Source organism: Chroicocephalus ridibundus, chromosome 1, assembly GCF_963924245.1.
Source record: "Chroicocephalus ridibundus chromosome 1, bChrRid1.1, whole genome shotgun sequence".
In the NCBI taxonomy this organism is placed as follows: Eukaryota; Metazoa; Chordata; class Aves; order Charadriiformes; family Laridae; genus Chroicocephalus; species Chroicocephalus ridibundus.
In genome coordinates this window covers 163,210,917-163,235,941 of record NC_086284.1, presented here as the reverse complement: position 1 = coordinate 163,235,941, position 25,025 = coordinate 163,210,917, and the positions used below count along the sequence as shown (strand labels likewise).

Below are 25,025 nucleotides of genomic sequence, written 5' to 3'. Positions count from 1 at the left end.
CACCGCGGGGGAAAAGGAAGGGGTTAACCCACGCCATTTTGTAGTCACGCGTGGGAGCGGGGTGTGCGGGTTGAGCCTGGTGCCCTGCCCCGGCCGAGGGGTTGCGGGGCTGCGTCCTTCCAGCGGGGCTTAAAGGGGGGACTGCCCTGGGCCCAGCGCCCACCCGCCGGCGGCAGTCGCGGGCCAGCGGGACGGAGCGGCGCCCACGCCGCGCTCGGGTGCCGCCGCCAATCAGCGCGCGGGGCTCGCCCCACGTGACACAGCACGCCGGCGCCCTACAGGCCGGTGGGTAGCGGCTTGAAGGACGGCCGAGACGCCCAGTCAGGGATCGGCGCTTAGGGGCGGCGACCAATCGGCTGAAGGGGAGGGTGGCCGGTGCGTTGTTCGCAGCCTTCCTGCGGAGATGGCCAATCAGCGCGCGGGTGGGCGGGGCGCTAAGCGGAAGTGTTGTTGTGAGTGGGTCACCTCCGGGCCCGGGAAGGTGCGGGTGTGGGGAAACGAATCCCTGTGGGCTTGGGGTGTCCCGTGGCTGGGGGGGACCTTCCCCACGGTCCTGGGGGAGCGGAAACCCTCTGGAGATGCGGTCCTGCCCTGTGGGGCTGCGGAGGGGAGTCGGGCCCCCGTGGCTGGGGCGTTCCTGCCCTAAGGGGCAGTGGGGCCACCGTGGCTTGTAGGGGGGTGTCGTTCCCCACTGGGTTGGGGGGCTGAGGGGGGAACCCTATGGCCGGGGGCCCCTGTCGTTCCACTGGTGGGAGCTGCTGGGGTCCTGTGGCTGAAGGAGCTGTGCCCCGTGGTCCCAGGGGAGCGGGGATCCCGCGGCTGGGGGCCCTGCCCTGTGGGGTGGGAAGGAATAGGCCGGGGGGAGGGCCTTGCTCTGGGCAAAGGGGAAACGGGTTGACCCTCTGCTTAGGGTGGGGGACCCTGCCCCATGGAAATGGGGAGGAAGCTGGGGTCTGTAGCTGCAGGGCCTCATGGCAGGTGGGACCCCACGGCTGTGGGGATGGGGCTGTAGTGGGGTGTCAAGGGCTGGGCATAAGGGGAGTAAGTGCTCCAGTGCAGTGCCCCATATTTTTCTGCTTAGGGCACCTCCTGGCTTGGGGGCTGCCCTGCCAAGTGGACTCTGAGTGGGGCACTGCTGCAGTGGGATTGGCTGTGGGGTGCACCCACATGGCATACCTCCTCTTCTCCCCACAGATGGCCCAAAGGCTGGTGCTCCGGCGGCTGCTGTCCCTCACCATCAGGACACTGCCCCTGCAGGGGCAGCGGATGCTCTCTGGCCCCCTGGCACCGCGTGCCCCCCTGGTACCTCATGGCAAAGCCTTTGGCACCTCAGCAAGCTGCAGGAGCACCTTCAATGTGCAGGATGGCAGTGACTTCCAGGACCGGGTAGTGAACAACCCCAAACCTGTCGTGGTGGACTTCCATGCGCAGTAAGTCCCCCCCACCAATGGCTCTTGTGCCCTCACTGCTGTCACACATGCAGGTGTTTCCCTGCTGCTTTCCTGACATGGTGGCGCTCCAGGCGCACTGGGGACATGGGTATGCCCAAGGGCTTCCTGAGCTGCAGAGTTGTCAACCGCCCTGCCTCAGTGTGTGGTGTTAAAAAGTGCTTCTCCCCCTAAGGCATAATCCATAGAGGTTTCACTGCTGTGGGTGTAGCTACACACTGCAGGAGTGTAAAAACAAAAGTGCCAGGAGGCGGTGTAGCTATGCCTCCAAAGTACTTGGGTGTCGCCCTGGTCCCGGCGTTGCATCATCCTGCAAAAGAGACATCAAGAAAAAGCTCTGATATCTCCCTTTTTTAGCTTCATGGATTAAATGTCTTCTTACAAGCACTAAATTATATTAATAGCCATGGAAGAACACTGCACTTGGTATACCCCTGCACCGTCACATTGTGTCTTTCCAGTTTTCTTACGCTGCGTGCTCTTGAGGCTGGGCTCTTGACAGTGAATGCCTCTATGTATTAATAACAGCCATGTGATACTAATGGCAACATTTGTCATCAATAAAAATGTTGTCATCCTCTTGCCAGTAAAAATATTCCTAGATGTTATCTGCTGGATTAACGATACTGATTATCTTTGTTTTCTCAAGTATTTTCATAGTCCCGCAGTGCTGTCCTGTGAGCCTGTTGTGGCTGATTCTGGGCAAACAGAGTATGGAACAGCCTGAAAACTTCTACTCTAAATAGACCAAACTGACAAACCCAAATGAATGTTAACTTGGATCATCCAGGGAGGAGAGGACAAATAATTGAAAGCCTGAAACCTGATACAGAGGGAGGCTGAGGGGGATCAAAGTTTAGCAGAGCTTCAATTTTAAAAGAAAAGGGCACATAGAGTTTTAACTCCTGTTTTCATTGAACTGAGTACATTCGTGGCATCCTAACTGGTGCGGTTAGTGGATGCCGGGAGTGTTTTCTCTGTACAGGGTCTCGCAAACTCTGCTGTTGCTGCACCTGCATTTGGAATTGGTCATCTCTCTTTGAACAGATGTGATGCCTCTGTGAGTTTTGCAGCTAAAGGGGAGTATCTGTAAACCCTGCAATGCGTGCAGAGGGGAAGTCTGTGAGTCTATAGCCTTATGATTGGCGTAAACCAATTTGAGTGTGGGCTGTGACCTCTGCACCCGTCAGTGGCACTTGTTCTAGGGCAGCTTTGCAGTCAGCAAGGTCACAGCTCTGTGCGTACCCACCAGCAAGGGCGCAAAGGGTAGGGGTGAATGGCTGAGAAGAGCGGGCAGAAGGACCACCAAGGCTAGCAGAGCAGACTGCGGTGTGATAGAAATGACATCAAAAGCACCACAAATGCTGAATGGTGACCTCCTCTTTCAGTATCCCCCACCACACACACACACACACACAGAAAAAAAACCCTTCACAGCTTCTTTGAAAGAGATACATTTTTCTAAGCTGTGGTTCAAGAACGGTGTTTCCAGGCTGTCTCTCAAATGGAATGGTGATGGTGGTAAAGGCACTGGCGTACCAGCAAGAACTTCCACAGCTGCTGCTGCACTTGCCCCCTCTAAAGTCCCCTCTCTTCTTTCTCCAACAGGTGGTGTGGCCCCTGCAAGATCCTAGGCCCCAGGTTAGAGAAGATGGTGGCCAAGCAGGAGGGGAAGGTTCTGATGGCCAAAGTGGACATTGATGATCACACAGACCTTGCTATTGAATACGAGGTAGGAGCCAGACAAGCGAGGGCTTTCCTTTACTGTGAGTGCAAAGAAGGTCCCTCCCTGGGGAGAGGTGTGCCTGCATGGGAGCAATGTTGGTGGGGAGGGGAAGCCCCGTGCCTACAGGCTCCTGATCCCTCGGGTCACTCATTAGTAGGTGGATTTCGCTGCTTGGCTCTCCTCCAACTCTTCTGATTGTGTTCAGCATCCCCACCTCTAATTCTGCAGAAACGTGTCATCTAAGCCTTGCAGGCATTTGTCAATGTAAATGCTTGTCTGCCCTTGAGGAGCCTGCAGCATACGTGGCGTTTTACTGCGTGCGTGGCGTTTTACTGCATGCATGGGCTGCTCAGGTGCAGGGCAGGAACGTGAAGTAACAAGCCCCAGTCTGTTCTGCTCTTGAACGTGGTTCTTCATGCAGCCAGCCTGTCCTCTTTCCCTTCCTCATTCAGAATTTCTTTGTGGGTGATAATGTCTGGTTCTTAAGCCAGAGCACAGGGAGACACTGTGGGCTTTGTCTGGACAGGTAGAAGCCAGGTCGGAGAACACACATAGGAGCGTGCGTCCTCCTGCTGGCCAGCACGGACCTTGGTGCCTGTGCTAGTGTTTTACACACCCGTTGTGTGTGTTCCCTGTGCTGCCTTGCTCCCAGGAAGAAGCAGAGTGACTGGAGAAGGCCACGGCCTTGGTTTATGTGATTTATTTATCTTTTCCCTGTGTCAGTGATTAGGTAGTTTAAGAAACGCAAATATTTCTCTGACAACTGCGCCCACCCTTGCTGTCTCTCCTTGTAAACACCACCATGGTCTACAGAGTCAGGGCATCCTGCTGCTGCGTTTTACAGGGAAGAAAGTGCTTAATTTTCACTTGTGTGTCGTCGCAGATGGAGCTGCTCCCCCCCCACAGATGAAGTCCTGCTCCCAGGGCGGAGGCTAGCACAGGAAGCTCCTTAAGTTGCCCAGCAAACTCCTGTGAACCATCTCCTGAGCAAGCTGTCATTTTGTTGAGCCTGGAGGAGACACTCTATGCTGTTCCCACACCCTGCCGAGCCGGAAGGAGAAGGAAGTGGAAACAGCTTGTTCCCTCCCACTCTTTCCCAAGGAGACCTTTCTGCCTGTGCTGTGGTGGCGTGTCCACCCAGCTGGTGCCCACAAACATGACTTGCAGCTTCCACAAGCTGAGCATGAGGGCCTCCGGTGCTCTCCTTGCTGGTGGCGTGGTGGCAGGCACGCCCTGGGCCAAGGAGGGTGGCTGCTGGCTCATGAGCAGGGCTGTGTGTTGCAAGCCCAAAGGCTACATAGCTTGAGGGTGCTGGTGAGAAGAAGTTGAAGAGGGTGAGGTTGTTTCTGTGGCAATCAGAAAGTGCATAAATCCTAATAGATGCAGGTAAGGTGCTGGTAGCACCCACACTAAGGAGAAGAAAATAGAGATTATTATTTTTGAGTAACCTGGTCTAGTGGAAGATGTCCCTGCCCGTGGCGGGGGCATTGGAACCTGAGGATCTTTAAAGTCCCTCCCAACCCAACCCATTCTATGATTCTTTGATTCTATGATTATTAGCTTAACTCTTGTATTGTTCCAAGCCTTTCAGTAGATCGAATTAGCAGGGATTACAAGAGGATAATCTCAGATGACTGGAAAATGGCAAACAGTGTGTGCATGTGAAGAAAGGTCTTTAAAAAGAGGCTGAAAGTTCCCGAGTTGTGCAGGTTCGATGACACGCTGCATGTGCTTTTCCACCGGATGGTGAGCGAGCAGCTGCACGGCCTGCTGCGTACACGCATTTGTCTACAGGGTCTGCCTGTCTTGCAGCTCTTGTGGCATGGTTGCAGGCAAGACTGAGGATGCAGGCAAGGGCCGGCTTCTAGCAATTAATTCTGGAGCCTTATCTATAAACATGATGAAGTTTTTGTTTTGCAGGAGAGCCTGGGGAATCATTGCTGCATCCTGTGCTTTGGGGGTGATGTGTCTGTCTGCTCTTGACCTTTATCCCCGTGGCTAAAACTCCATCCCTAGGCAGTGTCTGTGAGTAGGATAGCTGCAAATGAGTAGGGATAAAGGAGGAAATTTTGCTTTGATCTACATAGTTTGGGGCATCCTTTTCAAGGCAGAAGTTTGGTTCCTGTGCTGAGCATGCGTTTGGTTTTGCTTAGTCTTCTGGGAAGTTGCCCCTTAAGGAGATGTGAGCATAAGGGTTGATGGGAAGACACCAAGTCAAGATCAAAGAGGGACCAAAGGCAGTTTTTGGGAGAGACCAGGAAAACCAAAGGTGATATTTGGGAGGGATCAGGAGAGTTTGGTTTTTTTAAAGCCATTCCACCGGGGATCAGATGGCTGCAGGCTGAGGAAGTTTTTGTTTCAGGGGTTTTTGGCGTCCGTGCCACCCCCTCCACAATTCTTCCACTAGATGCCAGGAAGTCTCCTTCCACCCATGTTTATTCCCCTGCCCACGCATGCTTGCCGCTGGATTGCACAACATCCTCTTCAGCAGCCTCCTTGGTGTGGGGGGAGGCAGGGCAAGGGGGAGAGAGACCCCCCTGGAAGAGCTGAGGAATGCCGGCGCATTCCTTCACACCGCTGCCGTCTGCCCTTGGCTCCCGGCCTGCCCAGCTTAGCACGAAGTGGGGATGTGTTTCCTTCAACTGGAAATGTCCCCAGCGCCCTTTCCCCATCCGGTTATGCCCAACACAAAAGTTCTTTCTCTGGAGATTCTGCCTTTTATCTAACACCTTTCATCTCTGGTTGTGGCCTTTCGCCACTGCTCCAGCCCGCTCCTGACCTTTCGCCCTGAGAGCGGAAAGGGAGAAGGAATACTTTTGTTTAATCTGCCGTCTTCTAAAATTCTTTAGATTCATCTCTTGCCTTGTCCCATTGCCCACGTGTATGGCCACTGGGAAAGGGCAGCTCCTTCTCCAGCTGCTGCGGGTGGGCAGCCCTGGAGAGCTGCTGGATACAGGGATGGTCGTTCAACAGCGGAGCTCAGTCCTGTGTTACGCCTCATTCCGATGCCTGCATGAAGTCCTTCCCCCTGCTCCGTTCTGTGTCAGCCAACCTTGTATAAAAGCCCCAGTTTCAGATGGGAGAGATTTTCCTCGGTATGGGTGCTGCCAGGAATAGCCTGGATGGACACATTTGTTTATTTATTTATCTGTGTGGTCAGCGCTGATCAAAAGCAGCCTGCCTTTTTCTGTAGAAATGCTTTTGAGGGAGGAGGAGGGTTTGTTTAGGTTCAGTGCAGATGGGACCCAAAATAAAGAGTGGGGGGGGCGGGGAAAAAGACCCTCTAACTTTGCCTTCTAGAAATTCCCATGGCTTCTCCAGCAGCAAAACAAAGTACGTGCTCCGTTAATGGGCCGCCCTTGCTGCAGCTAGCAGGAAGGAAGCTGTCAAAAGCATGGTGTTTTCTGGGCAGAGGCAAGTTGCTCAGTGCCCCTGGTTCTCACCCAGCTCTTCAGCGCCAGCCCTGGACCTGCCACCCATTCTTGGGGTTTGCTCACCACCGTGAAAAGGGGAGGAGATGGAGGGATTGGGGCTGCATGAAGCTCGCGGGTGCGCGGGTCAGCATGTAGTGCCCTGTAACTTGGTTTTATCTGCTCCTCTGCAGTGCTTTGAAGAGTTGCCCTTTCCTCACGTGGCCCATAATGGCCTGGCGCTTGCTGTTGCTGGTTGGGCACACTGGTTTTTTTGGATGGAGATGGAGTAACTCTGCTTGTTATTAACCCACTCTGCTAACCAGAGGGAGGTTCAGCAGAGCTTTGCCCTTCTCAAGGAGGGAGAGATGAGTTGAGTGCCATGCTGATACCATCCTTTCTCATCCCTAAAATCACAAGAGAGCATGTTGGTGGCACCATTGCCAGCACTGGGGCCCAAGCCCTCCGGATCTGCTCCTGCCAGTCACTAGGAGGAGCTGAAGATCGTGCGTTGCAGCAGCCCCGGCGCTCCCATCCCTTCAGATGAGACTGCACAAGCCTTGGAGGACAGACAGACTGCGGGGAGCCGTGTCGGACTGGCCGGCCGGGACCGGGTGGGAAGGGAAGCACAGTCTGTCCCTTTCATCTCAGGCTCCCGATGGGAGAAAAGCCAGCCTTCTGGCGGGTTTCCCAGGAAAGGGTTTGCAAATCCTCGCTGGCAACGCACGCGGGAAGGCCCCATAGGCTGGCGGGGAGGCAGCAGGCGAGGACAGGACGTGTTTCAGTAGGGGGAGGCTTTGCAGAGATAAGGACGCTGAAGCTGTGGGGTCAGAAGCACGACCAGATCTCTCCCCTGCTGCAGCTCTCCAAGCTCTGATTGTTCCTTCTCTCCATCATGTCCCCAGGGTCTCTTCTGTCAACGGTCAGCCGGCAAGTCCCTGGGGAGCATTGTCAGTTCCACTGCTGTTTTCTTGGATAATTCCCAGAAAACTTTGTTCTGAGCTAAAAAAAAACAGCGCCCAGGGCAGCACAGCTGCCTGCTGGCTCTGGTCAGAGGGACTCTTTCGCTCCTTGCTTAATCGTCAGGGATCTGCAGTGGACAGACAGCAAAACCACTGAAAACAAGAGCAGAAAAGGAAAGATGTGTTGGAGGGGGTTGTCATTACCGTGGTAGGATAGGATGGAGCAGGAAATCTGCCTTTGCAGTGATGGGGGGGACCCTCCTCCAGCTCCAGTCCTGTCTGGAGAAGAACACGGGTCCAGTCTCATACCACCCTGGCCATAAAATGTCCAAAGGTCGTCATGTGTGAGAGGTCTCCTGATACAAGACTGTGTTTGTTTGCTTATCGTAGGACAAAAGGGAAGGAGAAGAGGAATTTGTACTGGAGAGGGGGAAAATGCTTTACCTTTTTTTTTTTTTTTTTTTTTTTATATTAGCTTTGGGTTTGTCTTTAAAATTTTGGGTCTGTCTTAAACCAGAAAAGCTGCTCAGCCTTGACTTAAGCAGGGCAATGTAAGTCAGCGCAGAGATGAGGCCCCAGGGAAAGGAGGAACATGGAGGTTGACTGGCTTGTGTTTTGCGAGCGGACGTGCTACCCTTGAGCAGTGTATGCTCAACTCCCCTGTAGCCACTTCTTCTCTAGAGCTCCGTTTGGGGCCTGGGTGCAGCTGGGCTCCCCACAGCCTCCGCTCACCTCTGTCTCCCTGTTTCTCTTGCCCCCAGGTGTCAGCAGTGCCAACCGTGCTGGCTATGAAGAATGGAGATGTCGTGGATAAGTTTGTGGGGATAAAGGACGAGGATCAGCTGGAGGCATTCCTGAAGAAACTCATCGGCGCCTGAAGTAAAAGGGTGGCTGTACCTCTGCCTCTGGACACGTCCACGTTGCGCATTCCTTGCCTGGGAGAGCTGAGGGGCACGTGAACTGCCTGCCTTGTGTGACCTGGGTTTTTTTTTTTTTCTGGTTTGGGGTTTTTTTGAAACGGACAGTGTTGTAACCCTTCCCTCCACTCCCCCTTCTCTTGAGCAGCAGTAGTTGTAAAGCGTGCTGAGGAATGGGGCTGCTTATTCTCAAAATGGGGAATGCGGCTGGAATTAGGAGCCTGTGTTTATCAGCAAAGAGCTGACGTGCGGAGCTGCTGCTGAGTTAAGAGGAGGAATGTTTTTCTCTTTGCCTAGCATCTGATAGCACAGAGCAGAGGGCAGCTGCTCCCTGCAAGACGTGGGTACATACCTGCCCTGGGTGGGTTTGTTTAAAGCTGAGAATGTCTCTGCCTTGTCAATGAAACCTGTCCCTCTGTCCTTGTGCGGCTGAGACAGGTACAGCTCCCATCATAATTTTATAAGAGAAAAATAGAAGTATTTTATGGGTCTCCCTTTGTAGGTCTGTAATAAAGAGAACTTTATCGGTCACTGCTGTCTAGCTGGAGAATAAAACTTGATTCTCAGAAATCACAGGGAAGTCCCTTGTCTGTGCAGAGAGGTGAGGGGGAGTATCAGCAGCACAGCGGCTGGTTTCTACGGATGGGCTGGGAGAGCGCAGCTTACAACGTGATCCCTACTGAAAGGTAACGTGCCGAAAAAGAAACAAGTGGATTACTTTCACGGGGCCTTCAGTGCTGCTTCTAAGACCTGCTTTGGGTGCTGCTGGATCCGGGACACTGGAAGAAGGACTTGTGCACAGAGGAACAGCAGCGTGTTGCACATAAGGAACGTGAGCTGTGCTCGCTCCCCCCGCACCGTGCTTTTCTCACTCCTTTGCTGCCTGAGGAGCCTGAGAGCCTCCCTCTCCCTCGCGTGAATGATTAAATCTGCTCACACAGGTGAGCCCTGCCAAAAGGCAGTCTTTTGACTTTAATTGCCCTGACCTTTAGACTAAGGGAGGCAGTTGCCTGCTCCTATCACAAGCAGCCTTCAGCCCTTCCCCTCTCTTCCTCCTCCTCCCTATATACACCTGTTTCCAGTCAACCTGGCTTCTAAGTGCTCCCAGCTTCCCCGTGCGCTTGTAGGCAGAGCACAGCACAGGGCTGATGCCTACTGTAATGCTTAATTCCAGTTTCCTTATCTAAGCTGCATGAGAACATTGTAAGTGCTTAATAACCATGTACAAGCTGCCTTTTTTTTTTTCTTTTCCTTCTCAGCTTCTGCGTCCTTCAATCACTCTTAACTCTGCTTTGGATTTGCTCCATTTCACCTCCCTGGCATAGGTTGTTACGAGCGGCAAGGCAATTTATTTTTTTTTTCTGCACCTTTGCAATAACGATTTATGAGCTTTGAAGGAGCAGGGGAGTGGTGGTGCGAGTCCTGCATGTCCCGCTGCAACTGCAAGTGCTGTAGGCATTGCTCCTCCCACCAGCTTCCATCACCCCAGGGCCTGGGCAACAGCATAAGGTGGTGCTGGTCCCCTGAGATGGGTACCTCCCCGGCCAGGCTGGGCTGATCTCAGCACCGCCAGGCTGCTAGAGGTGATGTCACTTGGATGTAATTTGGTAAAGAACCGTTGGTCAGTTACAATTGGTAAAAAAAATAGCATTTTATTTTATTTGGGAGACCGCAGAAGCTATGCTGCTCGTGTCCTGCTCATGTTTCAGGCTGGGCAATTTGCCCTGCAGTTCTGGTGTTCCTGCTCTGTAAACACTTCTAGTAAAGACTGTGTCCATTTTCCTGCAGGCGCAGGAAAAGTAGGGGAACAGCGTCACGTACCCGACAATAGTCAACTTTCATGCTTCACCATCCTACAGAACAGGAAAAAACACAGTGACTTTGCATTGTGTAATTAAGGGACAGTATAAATTAGCTATTTTATCACTTCCTTCTAAGGAAAAGTGGAGCTAAGGTGCCATTCAGCTATTAAAGCGCCCGCACGCTTTAGGGTGCATTATATGAAGCCACAGCTGTTTCTATGAGACAAATGGTGAAGACCCACATTACATGGTGCCCTGTGGAAATCCTTCAGAAACAGCATAATGGGTGGAGAGAAGAAGGGGCTTGGGGGCACCTTGAGATTCCCCAAGCACTTTGCACAGTGACAGGACTCAAAGCTCAAGGATGTTTTCTGTGGCAGGATTTGAATTCAGCTCCCTGTTTGCCGACTGCCAGGAGAGGCTTCAGGGATTCCCGCAGCTGCTGTTAATAACAGAGGAGCTGCAAGTGAGAAGCACTACCAGCAGTGTCTTTATGTAGCAGTTAAAAGAGGGGTTGCGCAGCGATTTTCACGCCACCTGAATGTGATGTTGGTCTTTCCCGAAAGAACACAGCTGAAGAAATAGGTAATTCTTCAGCAGTAGCTGCTTTTTCTGTGTCAGCTGGGAAAACGTTTCTGTTCACTCCAGCAAGGATGCAGGTGGCCTTCCCTTTTGGAGTTAAACACACCGAATGCTCCTCTGATCTGTTAAGGATTTGCTCTCTCCCACCCAAGCCTGCCCGCGTTACAGCAATTTTCTCAGCTTCTAATGCTCCTGGTTGCTATTTTAAGAGGACACAGCACTCGGTGCCTTCCCAAGGGAAGCAAAGCTGAGCTAAACCCACTTCTCCCTCCCCAGGTACATTCTGAACTCAATGACAAGATCCCCCTTAAAAAGTCAGGCGCGGTGCTCCATCCTCACCATATTGTCCAAGGCCACCCAGTCCCAGGCAAGTGGAGGTTTTCCATTCGTTTTTGTTGGCTTTACGCTTGCATCAAGCCCTAACGCAGCTGCTCCTTTCCCCAAGGTGTTTGTGCCTGCCCACTAAACTCCGTCTTAACCTCCACCTGCTCCGTGCAGAGGGTGCCAGAGCACCGGAACAGGCTGCCCAGAGAGGTGGTGGAGTCTCTGTCTCTGGAGATATTCAAAACCCGCCTGGACGCGTTCCTGTGCAACCTGCTCTAGGTGACCCTGCTCTGGCAGGGGGTTGGACTAGGTGATCTCCAGAGGTCCCTTCCAGCCCCGGCCATTCTGTGATTCTGTGCCATGGCGAATGCCTGCGAGGAGGGAGAGCTGCGCTGCCGTCTCTGCTCGGGGTGCTATGCCCAGAGCAGCTTCAAGCGCTGGTAGAGGATGGAAAATTCAGGCTGCCTGGTTTGCAGCGCACAGGGGGTTGTGTATATGTGGTCCCCTGTGGCTCTGAAGGGGACAGTTTTAGCCACGTTTTGGCTCCAATCGGGTCTGGCCTCAGCAGCTCGGCCACCCAGCATTGACAGTAAATCCTTTGTTTTATCAACATATTATATGATTCCTCTTGTCCAAAGAACAAAACAAAGACTAGTTCCATGTCAACAGGGAAACGGACGCCACTAATGCTGCCCTAGGCAGGGCCTGCTGCCCTAACAGTTTATGCATCACTTTAAGCTTTTTTTTTTCCCCCCACAGTTTTTTTCAACTAATTACAGGATTCAGACAGAATCGGCAATTTAATTCTCCAACCCGGCAAGGCTCTTAGCAGCAATGTTAAGCTCAGCGTCATTCAAAAGCTTTGCTGAATTGCGTTAAGTGCTCGCTGTGAGTTTCTGCTTCCTGCAGAAGTTAAAAGAACAGCTTGTACGACTGCAATACCTAAGCAATAAAAAGATTAAATTATTGTAGGCTTGACTTCCAGAGCAAAACAAAACTAGGTCACCTGTTATACCGTCCTGTCCTCGATACCTGCCCCTGCAACCCACCCAGGCTCAAGTCCATCGCCACACACGGGTGCCTTCCTGCAGCTCTTCTCAAGGACACGGGGTGCAGCTGCATGGTTTCTCTGCCTCTCCACTTGTCACTTCAGCAGTTCTTTCCCTCTTAAAAACTTTCCCAGGCAAAAAACAGAGGCTGCAGTTCCCAGCGAGAGTGGTAGCCGCAGGCTGGGCTGCTGCGCTGAGCCGTGCCTGGTTGCTTTTTATCCTCAATGTGCATTCTACCATCCGGGGAAGGATGGAGGCAGGAGCAGCAGGGGAAACCCCGCGTTTCTTACACCCAGAGGAGCCAAATGGGTAGAAACTGGAGACCTCCGGGGAGAGCTTGAAAATGTGTCACCCTGCATCCCAGCGGGGATAAAGGGAGGAGAAGCCCTGTGGATGCCTTCCTGGGGACAAGAGGTCCCTGCTGGGCAATGAGATGAGGAGCTAGGTCACAGAATCACAGAATGGTAGGGGTTGGAAGGGACCTCTGGAGATCATCTAGTCCAACCCCCCATGCCAGAGCAGGGTCACCTAGAGCAGGTTGCACAGGAACGCGCCCAGGCGATACAAGAAGTACTCGTGTTGGTTTGATTGGTGACACCTTGCTGCTCTGTGCAGCCACAGCCCCCGGATCTCAACCCAGCTCCATGCACTCTCCACTGTCTGAAGGAACCACCTGCACCTCCAACTAGGGCTCAACCAGCACGAGCCTGGGAGCACGGATATGGCAAGACAGGGCTGGTGTTTTAAACAGAGGAGGCAATAGGGCTATGAGCTTGGGGGTCTTGATAAGAGGGAGGGGACGGCACTTGGTGCCATTCATGTGGCCTGAGACAGAGCTTAATAACACAGTCCAGAGGGGTAGGAAAGATGCCTTTGGGAGAGTCAAGAGCAGATGGAGGTCTTCAAACTGATCTGAAAAGGGAAAATCCTGACTGGGGTAAGTGTCCTGCGAGGAGAAGCCAGAGGAATATGCTGGAGCCGCTCGTGCCCTGTGGGTGGAGGAGAGCTGGCAGCTGCGGGCAATAGGGCAGCACCCAACCTCCCGCCTGCCCGCATCGATTTCCTAGCCCTGATAATCCAAATAGTCAAAATAAAAATGCATTAAAATTGACTGGGTTTTCTCCATGGCCTGCAGCTTCTGTGAAATAATGTCCCATGTCCCTGCACATATATATGCGTGTTTACCCATTCGCATACTCTTGTTCTCTGTTGTGGAGAGTGCCAGGAGCTTCTGGGGCTCACAGCTGTCCCCGGCAGCTGTGGCTGCTGATGGAAGAGGACGGGAGCCAGCCTGCTTGCTCTCCCACTTGGGGAAAGCTGAGCTCCCGGTACCCTTCCTCAGCACACACCACTCATCCCCCTGCTGCTGAAGGCACCCTGGCTCCACCGCTCCTATGAGCGGACGAGTGGTTGAGCAATACCGAAAACCAGGAAATTTTTGCAGCGAGAGTCCTCAGAAACATCCGCTTCAAGTTGTCCGGAGAGTACAAAACACACCAGAGATTTCGGTGCTTTCCAGAGACGAGAGCAGTGACCTCCGGGCCACCTGTGTGGCTGCAACTCCACGCCAGTCCCATGCAGCTTGTCCCAGCCGGCTCTACGTAAGTGGCTTCAGCGCCTCGGGGACAGTGAGGAGCTGCATCCCCTGAAGTTGCTTTCTTGCTCCATCATGAGGCAATAAAGCTTCCCCGTGGGGCTGGTAGCCCTGGGCGCAGGGATGGCACAGTTCCTTTCCCCGCAGGTGGCTTCAACCGCAGCCAGCAGGTAACCAGTGCCCTGGGCCTGGCTGCGACACAGATGGAGCACCGCACTGCACGCAAGCTCCGGCACGCCCGCCGGTATTTATATAACATCGTTTTGCTTTAATCTGGCTCTTTAAGTAAATTGTCAAAGCCCTTTCTGTTCACTAGGAACCTTTTTTTCTTTTTTTTTTCTTTTTTTTTTTTTGGCTGCAAGTTTCGTGTTTCAAAGCTCGGCTAGTTTTGAGTGATGCTGAAAAACCCCATTTGCAATGGCTTTTTTGTTCCGTGCCGGTATTGTTTAGGCAAAAGTGGTTGTTTTCTTTTCGTCCTGGCATAGCTCAGGAGTGACTGCATAGTCTGAGCTCAAACTTTCTAAAAATACTCACCCGTGAGGAGAGATCCAGCATGGCAGCGTTCAGGCCCAGAGATTAACGCCTTGGAAAGGCGCGGTGGCCTGAAAAAGAAGCCAGCGGCAGCATCGTGCCAGCTCTTTGGGCACCGTGAGCCCTGGAGCCGCAACGCGTGGCAGGCAGAGAGAGGACCTGCGGAGCGCTGCGGGTCTCTCGGGGCCACCCGGATCCAGGTACGGGGGAAGTCCACACACTGTCTGCAGAACCAGCCTTGGGGAACTGTCTGCGGGGAGGATATTGGATGACTCAGAAGTCATAAAGAAAAGCACTTCATGCTGCTTGGAGAAGCAAGGCTGAACTATGAGCCTGCTCCTCACCAGAGGTTGGTCTTTGTAACCACATCCTCTTGTCGGAGCGTGAGACAGGCGGCTCTGGGGGAAGGGAGGATGGCAGGGACCGAGCAGAGCAGAGATCAGCCATATGACAAATTGCAGGAAGGCATGTGGCAGCTCCTTTGTGTCCTTCCACTGGCTGATTGCAGGAAGCTCCCCAGGTGATGGCTTTAGCAGCTGCTGGGACAGGAGATCTTATTGTTCTGCGCTGGTGTTTACAGCCGTGCCAGTTTTTGGCAGGAAGCCACCAGACAAAACCCTCGCGTTCTTCTTTCTCGCTCGCTGGGTTTGTTCTCAAGGGGCTGATCCTTCAGCTTAGCTCTTTCAGCTTAGCTCGCCACCTGAGGAGGTCCAGCTTCCCCTTCCCAGACAGGCTGGGTCCCACAGGTTTTGCCCTAAGATCCTGGCAGGAGCATGGAAGTTGGGCAATATTAAGGGTTGCTGCTAAACTATGTGGTTGCCCGGCACACCAACACCCTGTACCCATCTGGGCCCTGTTTAGTTCCTGTTCCCCTTTCCCTGGCCTTGGGCTCAAGTTCTGTTCTCAGTTTGGGTTTTCTTGGTGACAGTCAGAGGAAGCATGTTTGGGGTTTTCTTAATCTGTCTGGCATTGCACACAGGAAGGCAGAAGCGGGCAGCACCCCTGAGACGAAAGGATGCGGGAACATGAGGGACCCGTCACTGCTGGTCTCACTGGAGCCTGCAGCACGGAAACCGGCAGCATGTGGCCATATCTGCAAGCAAACTCCTTAGGCTGCTGTCATCTCCCTGTTCTGCTGCTCCCTGCGACGCCGTGCCTCCCCGTGACACTGTGCCCAGCCCCTGGCAACCGGCAGCACGTGGCCGAGCCAAGGGCATGGTTTCCAGCCTCGTCCTCTTCAGCCTCCAGCCGGGGGCATGGCGGCTGGGCTCTGCCAGCGTTAAAACCCGAACCTTGTTCCCCTGCCTTCTTTTCCTTCTCTCCGTGGGGTTTTATACCGAGGCCGGGAATGAAGGTCACGTCCCCTCTGAGGAATGAACGGGCTGTGGCATTTCCGGCGAGGGCGGCTGCACGTCGGAGGCTGCCGGCAGCAAATCCCTCCCCCCCGGCCACGGGGCTGACGGGGACGGCAAGTTGGTGTGTCACTGGCTCTGCTAAGGGGCGTCAGCCAGGGTTTTGCATGGATCAGATGCGCCTGGTGTTGTAATCTCACCTGGAGAGCACCTGGCCACGGTTCAGCCCCTGCCACATTTGCCTGCACCCGTGATCTCATGGGGTTTGGCAAGCGCTGGCCGGGCACAGCCGGCCCATGGCGGGGGAGCTGCAGGGAAGGCGCAGAGCCCGGGGTGATTCAGCCAGGGAGACTCTCTCCCAGCTGAGTCAGGCTTTATTCCACCATCTCCGTGCCCTGCTGCGGGGGGTGATTGTATCTACAAATTGCCAGGGTCCCCACAAACTGGGTGTCCCCAGCACTGATAGCCCTTTTGCTCCCCCCCAGCCCAGCGTCCCGGCCAAAGCCGGCTTCTGCCATGGCTGCTTCCTCTCTGCGCTGCTGCTGCGCACAAACAGCTGCATCGTGTCAGCCCAGCGGGCTGCGCCGCCCTGAAAAATGACCCAATTTCCAAGAGTGGGGACGGAGCTGCCAATGTACGGCTCCCCAGACGGAGGGGAGGGCAGCCGATGGCCCAGCCGTGCCGGGGGGGGACGCCACCACGCATCTCAGCCGTGTCTCCCACCGACACCGTGTCTCCCACCGACACCATGTCTCCCGGCGTCTTCTCTCGCCACACGTACACCAGCATGGGTCTCGCCCAGGGTGTTTAAATCCATAATCTCCGTGTTGCAGAAAGGGTGAATGAGTTGTCCCCAGTCAATAGTCTGCGGGGGCACCTGGCAGCACTGTTGGCACTTTGGAAAACCGTCGCTGAACGCTTGGAAAAAGGGGCCATGGAGGTTGGGTACCTGCAAATGGTGCCCACGTGGAGACGAAGGACGGGCAGTGTCCGGCTGTCACCCACAGGCGCCTCTCAGCAGCCCGTCAAGCTCGGTCTGAGGGCTCTGGGAAACAAAATGCCACCTAATGGGGCCATTCTCCTGCCCTGTTTCTGCCCCAGCTGCTGCTGGCTCTGCCCTCTCCCGCGCCAGGACAGGGGGATGGGACAGGAAGGCCCTCGTTATTCAGGGCTTGCTAATTAGACGGGAATGTTATCTCCAGCCCAGATGTCAGCTCTGACCTCCCTCTAACCTTCTTTTGGAAATCAAAACAGACGCAGCTCTGTTTGTTTTAAAATAATAAAAATAAGCATTTGGGGTGAAGCAGGAAAACCTGGCCCTGGCGGTACGGCTGGGGAGGGAGGAGGGCACGCGACCCGATAAGCTTGGTGAGATACACCAAGCTGTAGAGCTGGGTGGGATGGGCCACCCTGGGCAGAGAACAAAGTCCCCATGGCTTATGGTGGCTGTGCAGGTATTTTGGGCCCTCTAACCTATATCCAGCAGCGGTGGTGGCACAGACATGGCTTCCCATCACATCCCAGCTGGGCCCCAATGGTCCAGAGGTGGAACTGATGGGGAAGGTGAGCTGAGTTTGTATTTTACCTCCCTGCTTTGCTTTGGGATTGACCAAAGGGTCTCCAAAGGAGATGCTGATCCCTGGAACAAGCTCTGTGTTTCAGACTTGACCTGACTGGCTTTTGCTCATGCCACCTAAGGCAGTCCCCAAATTGTTTCAGACTAAAGGGAGCTGTGTGACGTGAACAGATGGCAATTCCCGTCCTTAGTTTGTAGTAAAAACTTGTTTTATTGCATTTCTGTAATAACCTATAGCTGGGGAACAAGCTTTGCCCAGCTCTGAACCAGGCCAGGCCTTTGAGCGCCTCACCCTACGGTAACCCAGGTTGACATCTTGGCTCCCCACAGCAGACTGCATTGCTTTGCTTCCTCTTCTTTGTAAGCCCACAGCTCCGGCTGGGAACTGAACACCGAGGAGGTCTTTACCCGGCACCCCTTGTCCTGTGTCAGACACCCAGGCACCCACATCACTTCATTCCCTGCCTGCCTAGAGATCATGTCCATGACCTATTTGTCAGCCTCATACCTGACATCTCATATCCTGGTGGTGCATTTCTCCCACCCACAGCCTGGAGCTCACCTTAGCCTTTCCCATTTCCCATCTTTTATGAAGACTTCAGAGGGATCGCTCATCATGCTGCAATCCTGGTATTGCAAAAGGCACTGCTGAGTTGCAGTTACATGTCATTTTGCTTACCATTATCCCCAAGACAGCAAGCAGGGAAAAGTTTTGAGGTCTTCCTTCCCGCTTGCCTCCTTTCATATCACCTGCCGGCCCACTGAGTAATGGGTGTTCTCTTTTACACTCTGAAGGTTGTGCCTCACAGTTATGACATCATGGCAGTGATGCACTGCCCTTGGGCAACATCACCAGAGCAGAACATGCTTTCTGTTGTCTTCCAGTCCTAGCTACTGTCTCCTGGTACACCCTGTCTCCTCAAGCTTCAGGGTTACTGAAGCAGAGTAATAACTGAGAGGTGAGTAACTGAGAAGCTACCTGACCACATTTAGACCTGACTGTCAACATCTTCTCCGATAACAGCAGGAAGGAGGATCTGTGCCTGCTAAGGTGAGGAGCCACTGAAGGAGAAGGGCAGTGCACAAACGTCCCTGAGTACACATGCAGATGGCATTCACACGGCGGTCCTGCAGTATCACTCTGCTCACAAAAACCAGCACAGCTCCCCAGACTTGAGTGAATTTGCACCCATTTTTATGACCTAAACTTCTGAGCCAATATTTACACAATAGGCGGATGCGCTGGCTCCGTGTCTGACACCGTGTACATGCACTAACACAGGCTGGCACTGTGCATGCCCACCCTGACAGATGCACTCGCAAAGACTCGTCCTCTTACAAGTAGGCAGAGACGCTTGCTCTCCTCCAGGAGGTGAAACGGACAATTCCTCATGCTGCTTCATGACGGTCCTTTGCCTTTGCAAGAGGGACATTAACAAACTGGATCAACTCCAGCGGAGGAGCAGGAAGATGGCCAGGGGGCTGGAGCACCTGACACATGAGGAAGGGGCTGAGGTGGTTGTGTTGGTTTGCAAAGAGAGGAGATGGCTTGTGAGGAAGGTTATCTAACTGCTGTCTTCTACTACCCAAATGGAGGTTATGCAGAAGGTAGAGTCAGGTTGTCAGAGGTGCTCAGTGAAAAGACAAGAGGCAAGACCAGAGACTGTGGATTTGCCATCCTCAGAGGTTTTCCAAACCCAGCAGGATATGACCCTCATCACCCTGATCTAACCTTAAGGCTGGTCCTGCTCCGAGCAGGTGGTTGGACTGGAGACCTCCAAAGTTACCTCCTACACTACATGATACTGTGATTTTGGTAATCCTACATGTTTGGCGATATATGTTCCTTAATTCAGATACTGATTGCAACCACTTGCACATGGGATGCTATAACGACCCCCTGTGACCAGCCACGCAACTGGAGTAAATTAACTCATGGTATCACTGGCAAGGAGGCTTTCTGGCCTCTCCTGGCTTGCAATTCCCTCATAGCTTCTGACCAGCTTATGTTTGGCTGCCCATGACCATGCATTTCCAGCACCTCTTGAGGACCCAGGTAGTTCAATGGTCAAGTTGGAAACATTTCACTTTCTTTTCGTTCAAGTTTGTTTCCAGATGGATCAGCTGGCTGTGTCATCTGGGAGCGTGAAGATCAGAGGAGGGAGGGGAACAGGACTTCCTTTGGGGCTGCTCAGACCTGGGTTGGCTTCACACAATCATCAAGCCCCAACCCTGACCCTTGTGAGGCTGAGGGGGAACATGATGTTCCACCCTTGTAGGTTAACCTAACCCACGTCACCCATCCCAGGGGAAAGGGCGCACAGCTTCTCTTTCTCGAGCCACAGCCAGCCTGCAAGCAGGTGAAGGGGTGGCTGTTGTGGTAGGCTCGGGAGAAAGCGGGGATCACCTGAAATCACTCCCACCTGTGAACCACTCCCACACCCTCCTTGGCTCTTAAAATATGTCGCTTGAGAACTACAAAAACTCATTACACGAAAGGGAAGGCCATTACATCTGGATGCTCTGTGCAAACCTGGGTGTCTGAGAACTGGTAAGCCTATGTGGCAGCATCTAGCCCACGCAGCCCTGCATTTCTGCGACTTGAACATAGCCATGACTACAAGAAGTGTACTATAGAGGAAGCTCTTGGCGCCTGTTTCCTCTCTTATAAAACAGAGATAACTGCCTCCTGGAGTGCTAAATATGACTGTTTTTGGTAAAGACTGCTGAGGGCTGGTGGTCAGCGTGTGCTTTGTCCTCTGGAAGGCCAGACTTCTGCAGCTTGCAAGCGGTATGGCTAATATCCCTGCCTGCTGCTCCTTCCTGAAACACACCAGTGTTCGCAGAAGGAGGTGGGTGCTGTGACATCTTCCCCCCCCACCCCCCCATTGGTAGAAACTGAGTCACACTGGGTGATGTCCTATGGGCTGGCAGCAGGCCCGAAAATGGAGTTTCAGCCTGAATCCCCGCTAGCTGTACCCCCCTCCCCATCCCGGCCGCCGTATGCATGTGGCTTAACTTTCCATGTCCTTGGTTTAATGAACTCGTGTCAGGAATTTTGTGTGCATAGCAACCTTATCTGATGACAGTGACATTTTCAGCATGTTTATGTTCGGTTTTATTTGTAAGCAGTTTCCAGCGTAGTTCAGCTGGGTGGATCAGATGGGGTTGAAATGTGTAAGAACCCAATGTGCACGCTGGCAGCTGAGCCAGAGATACTGGGGGGGGCTCTGAAACACATCCAGCGGCAAAAGGATCCGCAATGGAGTTTGTGCACCAGATTTGCCAGCTGCAGCCTTTCACACACTCACTAGTGTCCAACAAGCAACACTGAGGGGAGCAGGGAAGGGGGGGGTGTTGTTTATTTTTCCTTTCTTTTTTTTTCTTCTGGTTCTCAGTACTATCACAACCAGATGGGAATAGGTTTCCCACGTTGGATGCGGGGGGACCCTCCAACCCACTGCTCCCAGATACCCACAGCATTACAAATGCAGACGTTTCTGCTTCACCACAGCTCCAGCTAGTAGGAGGTATGGGAGAGAAGGGGAGGGGTGCCGGGTCATTTTCTAGTTTGAAATTTAAACAGCTGGATTCAGCGAGGGTTCCCAGGGTTTTTCCCAGGAAGGAGGTCAGCGGCTTGTACAGGCAGATAGCCTGGGAGCAAGCATCAGGAGTGCCCCTTGAGGCTCCACCTCCGCAGCTCTCTGTCGATTGGAGCGCTCTTGCCCATATAAGGCTGTAGTTGTCGCAACGAAAAAGAGCCATAAATAGTTGTATGATCGTTACCTGCCTCGCTCTATGCAAGATTGGCCGCCTTCCCAAGTCAGACTTCTTCCTGCCTGCAGCTTCCAGAGCTCCCCTCCCCACTCCAGCTCCAGGAAGGCAACATTTCCCATGTCTCTGCTCATGGATGTGCAAGTCCAGGCCACAAGGTCCGATTTCTCCAGGTGCTCTGCCCTGCACGACTCCTTGCCTTGGACTGTTCAAAGTGCAGAAAGCTTCCTGCCTGAGACTATCCACTTGCCGTATAAAGTGCTGTGGGAAGGGGGTCTGCGGCTTACATGTCCGTGTACCTTTTTTCAGCAGCTCATGGGACAAAAGTTTCCTTAGCCTGAAGGGTAACACTTTTGTTCTTCAACTGAGAGTGTATGTACAGGGGAAGGTGTAGGAGGAGACAGAAAAACAGTACAGAAGGGCAAAACAAGACACTAGTAGACATGGTGAGCAGCCCTATGCAAGACACTTCCGCTTGCTGCTTTTCCGGGGTGTGATATCCCACAGGAGAGGATGCACCAAGGCAGGGGACTGCATGACAGGGAAGGAGCTGTGCTGACCAGCATGTAGGCAAGGACTGCACCACCTTCCTGAGCTTGGTCTTAATCCCATAGCATCCCACTTCTCTTGCAGGGTCCCTGCATTCTACACAGCCCCTGGGGACTTGGGGCACACAGCGGGGGAGATGCGGTTGTGACGCACAGTACCTGCTGTTGGTGTCCAGGGAGGAGGCTGTCCTCAGGGTCTTATGCTTAGCATGTGAGCCTTCAAATGGCCACATTCCCCCATCTTTTCTCTCTAGGAAAATGATCTTCTGAGGGCATATTGTCCTTTCTGAGATGCAATGCGTTCCCCTGAGGAACGACTAAATGCAGAGGAGACCTTGCTGTCTCCTGGAGGAGAAGCTTACCTTACCATGATGAGGAAGCCCGTGATGTGGGCTGAGCAGCAGCAAAGTCCTAGACCAGCAGTCAGGAGACCTGGTGTATCCGTCAGACAATTATTTGCCTGTTTCCTGATGTGGCTGAGTTTTACTCCTTCCCCCCCTCAATTTTTCTCTAAGTAATGAAGCAATTCATTGTCAGTGCATATTTTAAACACTGACTCTCTTGGTTCCTGTCTTAGACCCAGCACACACTTCCCAAAAGTTTCCTGTGGGCCCCAACTACAGCAATTTAAACATTTTCCATCGTACGTGAAGCAGCTCTGTGCTGCCATGGGGTCCTTGGTTCCCTGACTTGCCTGGTCAGTCGGGGCAGTATCCTGTACCCAGCTCCTGCCTGGGACCTGCTGCAGACATTGGGGCCAGTCTCAGCCTTTCTTCACTTGTGATTGCTCTCTCACATGGAGTTTGTCTGCTCTGTTTGAGCTTGAAAGCTCTTTGGGGAAAGCAACAGGAGCTGCTCTTGGCTTGAGAATCAGTCTGTGCTACTGCAATGCAGTGAGAAAGGAGGACTGTGGTTTGATGTGCAGCAATAAAGGGGGCAATGCCTGTCTTCACAAGGTACCTTCACTAGACTATCTTCACTTTCAGAGAGGAGAGGGAAAGTTGTTCCCAATGAGAACTGCTATGCTTGGGAAGCTGCCACTGAGGATTATGAGTTTTCCCCTAGACAGTCTTTTCCAGGTCTGCTGGCAGATCAGGAGACACAGACCCTGTTGGGACTGCACTTGAGCTACTCTTTCCCCACTCACACATAGCTCCTCCTTTCTGGGCAACTTCTCGGATGCAAAGGCAACCTTCAGGGAACACAGATGTAGCCCCTCATCTATGCTTTAATATCTGGGTGCCATTTACATTGTGAAGGTCTTAGGCAAACATCACTATCACAGGCGACAACAGAAGTGTGACACTGACTGGAGACTGAATCATAACGTGCGTCTCCCAGTACTGTGGGTTAAAGTGCCTCGCTCCACCTTTCTCCAGAAATTCAACAGAAAACAAGATTAGAGAGCAGCAGTGTGAAAGGTTTCATGCCAATGCAGGGTGTAAAACCTTTATCAATATGACGACAGTTGTCCTCATCGTACAGTTTTCTATCCTTGGGATTGCCTCTTTTAGAGGCAGAAGGACTGCCCCAAGCCCCTGGGTTTCTTCCTTCCCTTGCCGGGAGGCGGAGGGAAGAAAAGGGGTACCAGCGCCAGGGTGGCTGGCGCTCCCCCGCGGGACAGCTCGGTGCCAAGAGGTGAGGTCACTGCCATCGGGACGAAGCATAGCGTTGGCAGGGAGGAGGGCAGAGGCCTCTCCCTTCCCAGCTGTTGTGTGTCTCTGGGCCTGAGCGCATGCTGCGCGGCCAGCCAGGACTCCGGCAGGCAAAAAGATGTCCTGCGGGCCAAGCAGCGCCCTCTTTTTTTAAAGCAAACTTTGCTTTCCAAACAGAATGAATGGAGAGGGTCCGGAGGAATTACAGCTCGCAGCCCCTCACTTTCTTCCATTTCCTCCTGTGTGGGTGAGGGTAACACTCATTTCAGGGCACATAAACCCAGCTCAGATTCTTTCCCATCCCCAGGCATTTACAGCCAGAGTCACTTCCAGGAGGTCATAATCTAGATTTTCAGTTACTTTATGGTGATCTGAAAAGACCTTGGGCTCCCGTATCCCGAATAAGTACAAAAAAAGGCATCTTTAAGTGCTTCTAATTATACCTTTTCTTTTTCCTCCTGCTTTACATATTTTCCTGCTTGGGTTTTTTTTTTTTCTTTTCTTTGCTAATTAGACAACTAATTTTAGAAATTAGTCTTGTCCACTCTGAAAAACTAATAGAAAATTAGTAAAAAAGTGGTAGCATGAAAATGAAAGTAAGCCTGGGGAAAGGTAATTGTTTATAACTGAGGGGTTTTGTTACCTCCTGTGCCTAATTAACACACTACAAAGGGGAGCCTTTGTTGAAACTTCCACGCCCTGCTTTCTCAATTAAGGTACAAGAAAGATCATAATAAAACGAGCTTGGAGACAGCTGGTATGTCCCCTAGCAAAGCCAAACCTGATTTAGCATTCCTTAAATAAATTAAAAAAAAAATTAAAAATCCCAAACCCCACCAACATACACATACCATCTTTTCCTGCAAATAATTCTTTTTTCTCCATGTAATGCAGAGCTCTTTCTCATGGATTCCTAGTGGGAACAAAAAACTTAAATTATGATCTTCATCGCTGATGTGTTATTAGCCCACAGGAAAAAGGGGCTGGGATGATTATTTTCAGGGTTATGATGGCTGCTAGAAGAAACTTTGCAGGAAAGCTGAATCATCGGGTGAGCATCTTGTTTTCATCTTTTTGTGTTTTGCTATCCCACATCTAAGGGGCGGCTAATGAAAATTCAAAAGGCTTTTATACATGTACATTCCTCTATAAAGAGTCAAAGAATTACAGGCCTCTGTGCTGTCTTGCAATTAGCCGCAAACTTCTGTACAGGTGTGTGTTTCAAGTTCAATGTCAGATGCAGCTGTAATCAGGAGAATGATAGAGTAGCAAGAGGCTTAAGGATGCTGTTACTCCATGTGTAAACAGACAAGACAAGGAAGGAGTGGACAGGATTTACCACAGGTTGAATGCCTTGACCCACTAGGTAGAAGAGAGCAGAGCTACCTTAGTTTGTGCTTTAGATCTGTATCACGCTTGGGTCTGTAACTCAAAGTCCAAATATTTTCTTCTTCCACATAAAACCTTTTAACCTTTTTTTTTCCTTTTTTTTTTTTTTTTTTTTTTTTTTTTTTCCTGAGACAGTGCAGAAGGCAGCAGTGCTTGCAGGACTCCTTACATCCCAGCCTAACACAAGCTGCTACCTCACCTCACGTAGATGAACTTCACAAGAAGCCCCAGAGCACCTCTGTCCTGTGGGTTTGATTCCTGTAACACTTTCCCGTCTCTTGGCAGCTGAGAAATACGGCAGAGCAGGTGCTAGCCTGAAGCTGGGCAGTTTAGTAGCCTGCAAAGCCTCAGTAAGGTATTGATTTTTGACAGGAATTTCGCATTAT

General features: G+C 52.4%; 1 protein-coding gene across 2 annotated transcripts; it reads left to right on the top strand.

The window, feature by feature from the left end:
* The first annotated feature begins 403 nt into the window (after positions 1 to 403).
* TXN2 (thioredoxin 2) lies at positions 404 to 8,994 on the top strand. 2 transcript variants are annotated; one of them, XM_063321802.1, is made up of 4 exons: positions 404 to 452; positions 1,195 to 1,430; positions 3,057 to 3,180; positions 8,308 to 8,994. In XM_063321802.1, the coding sequence occupies exons 2-4, from the start codon at positions 1,195 to 1,197 to the stop codon at positions 8,422 to 8,424; spliced, it is 477 nt and encodes a 158-aa protein (XP_063177872.1). In that variant the 5' UTR covers positions 404 to 452; the 3' UTR covers positions 8,425 to 8,994. The 2 variants fall into 2 exon arrangements, with proteins under 2 accessions (XP_063177872.1, XP_063177865.1); XM_063321795.1 differs by having other exon boundaries at positions 412 to 481.
* Positions 8,995 to 25,025: the final 16,031 nt, after the last annotated feature.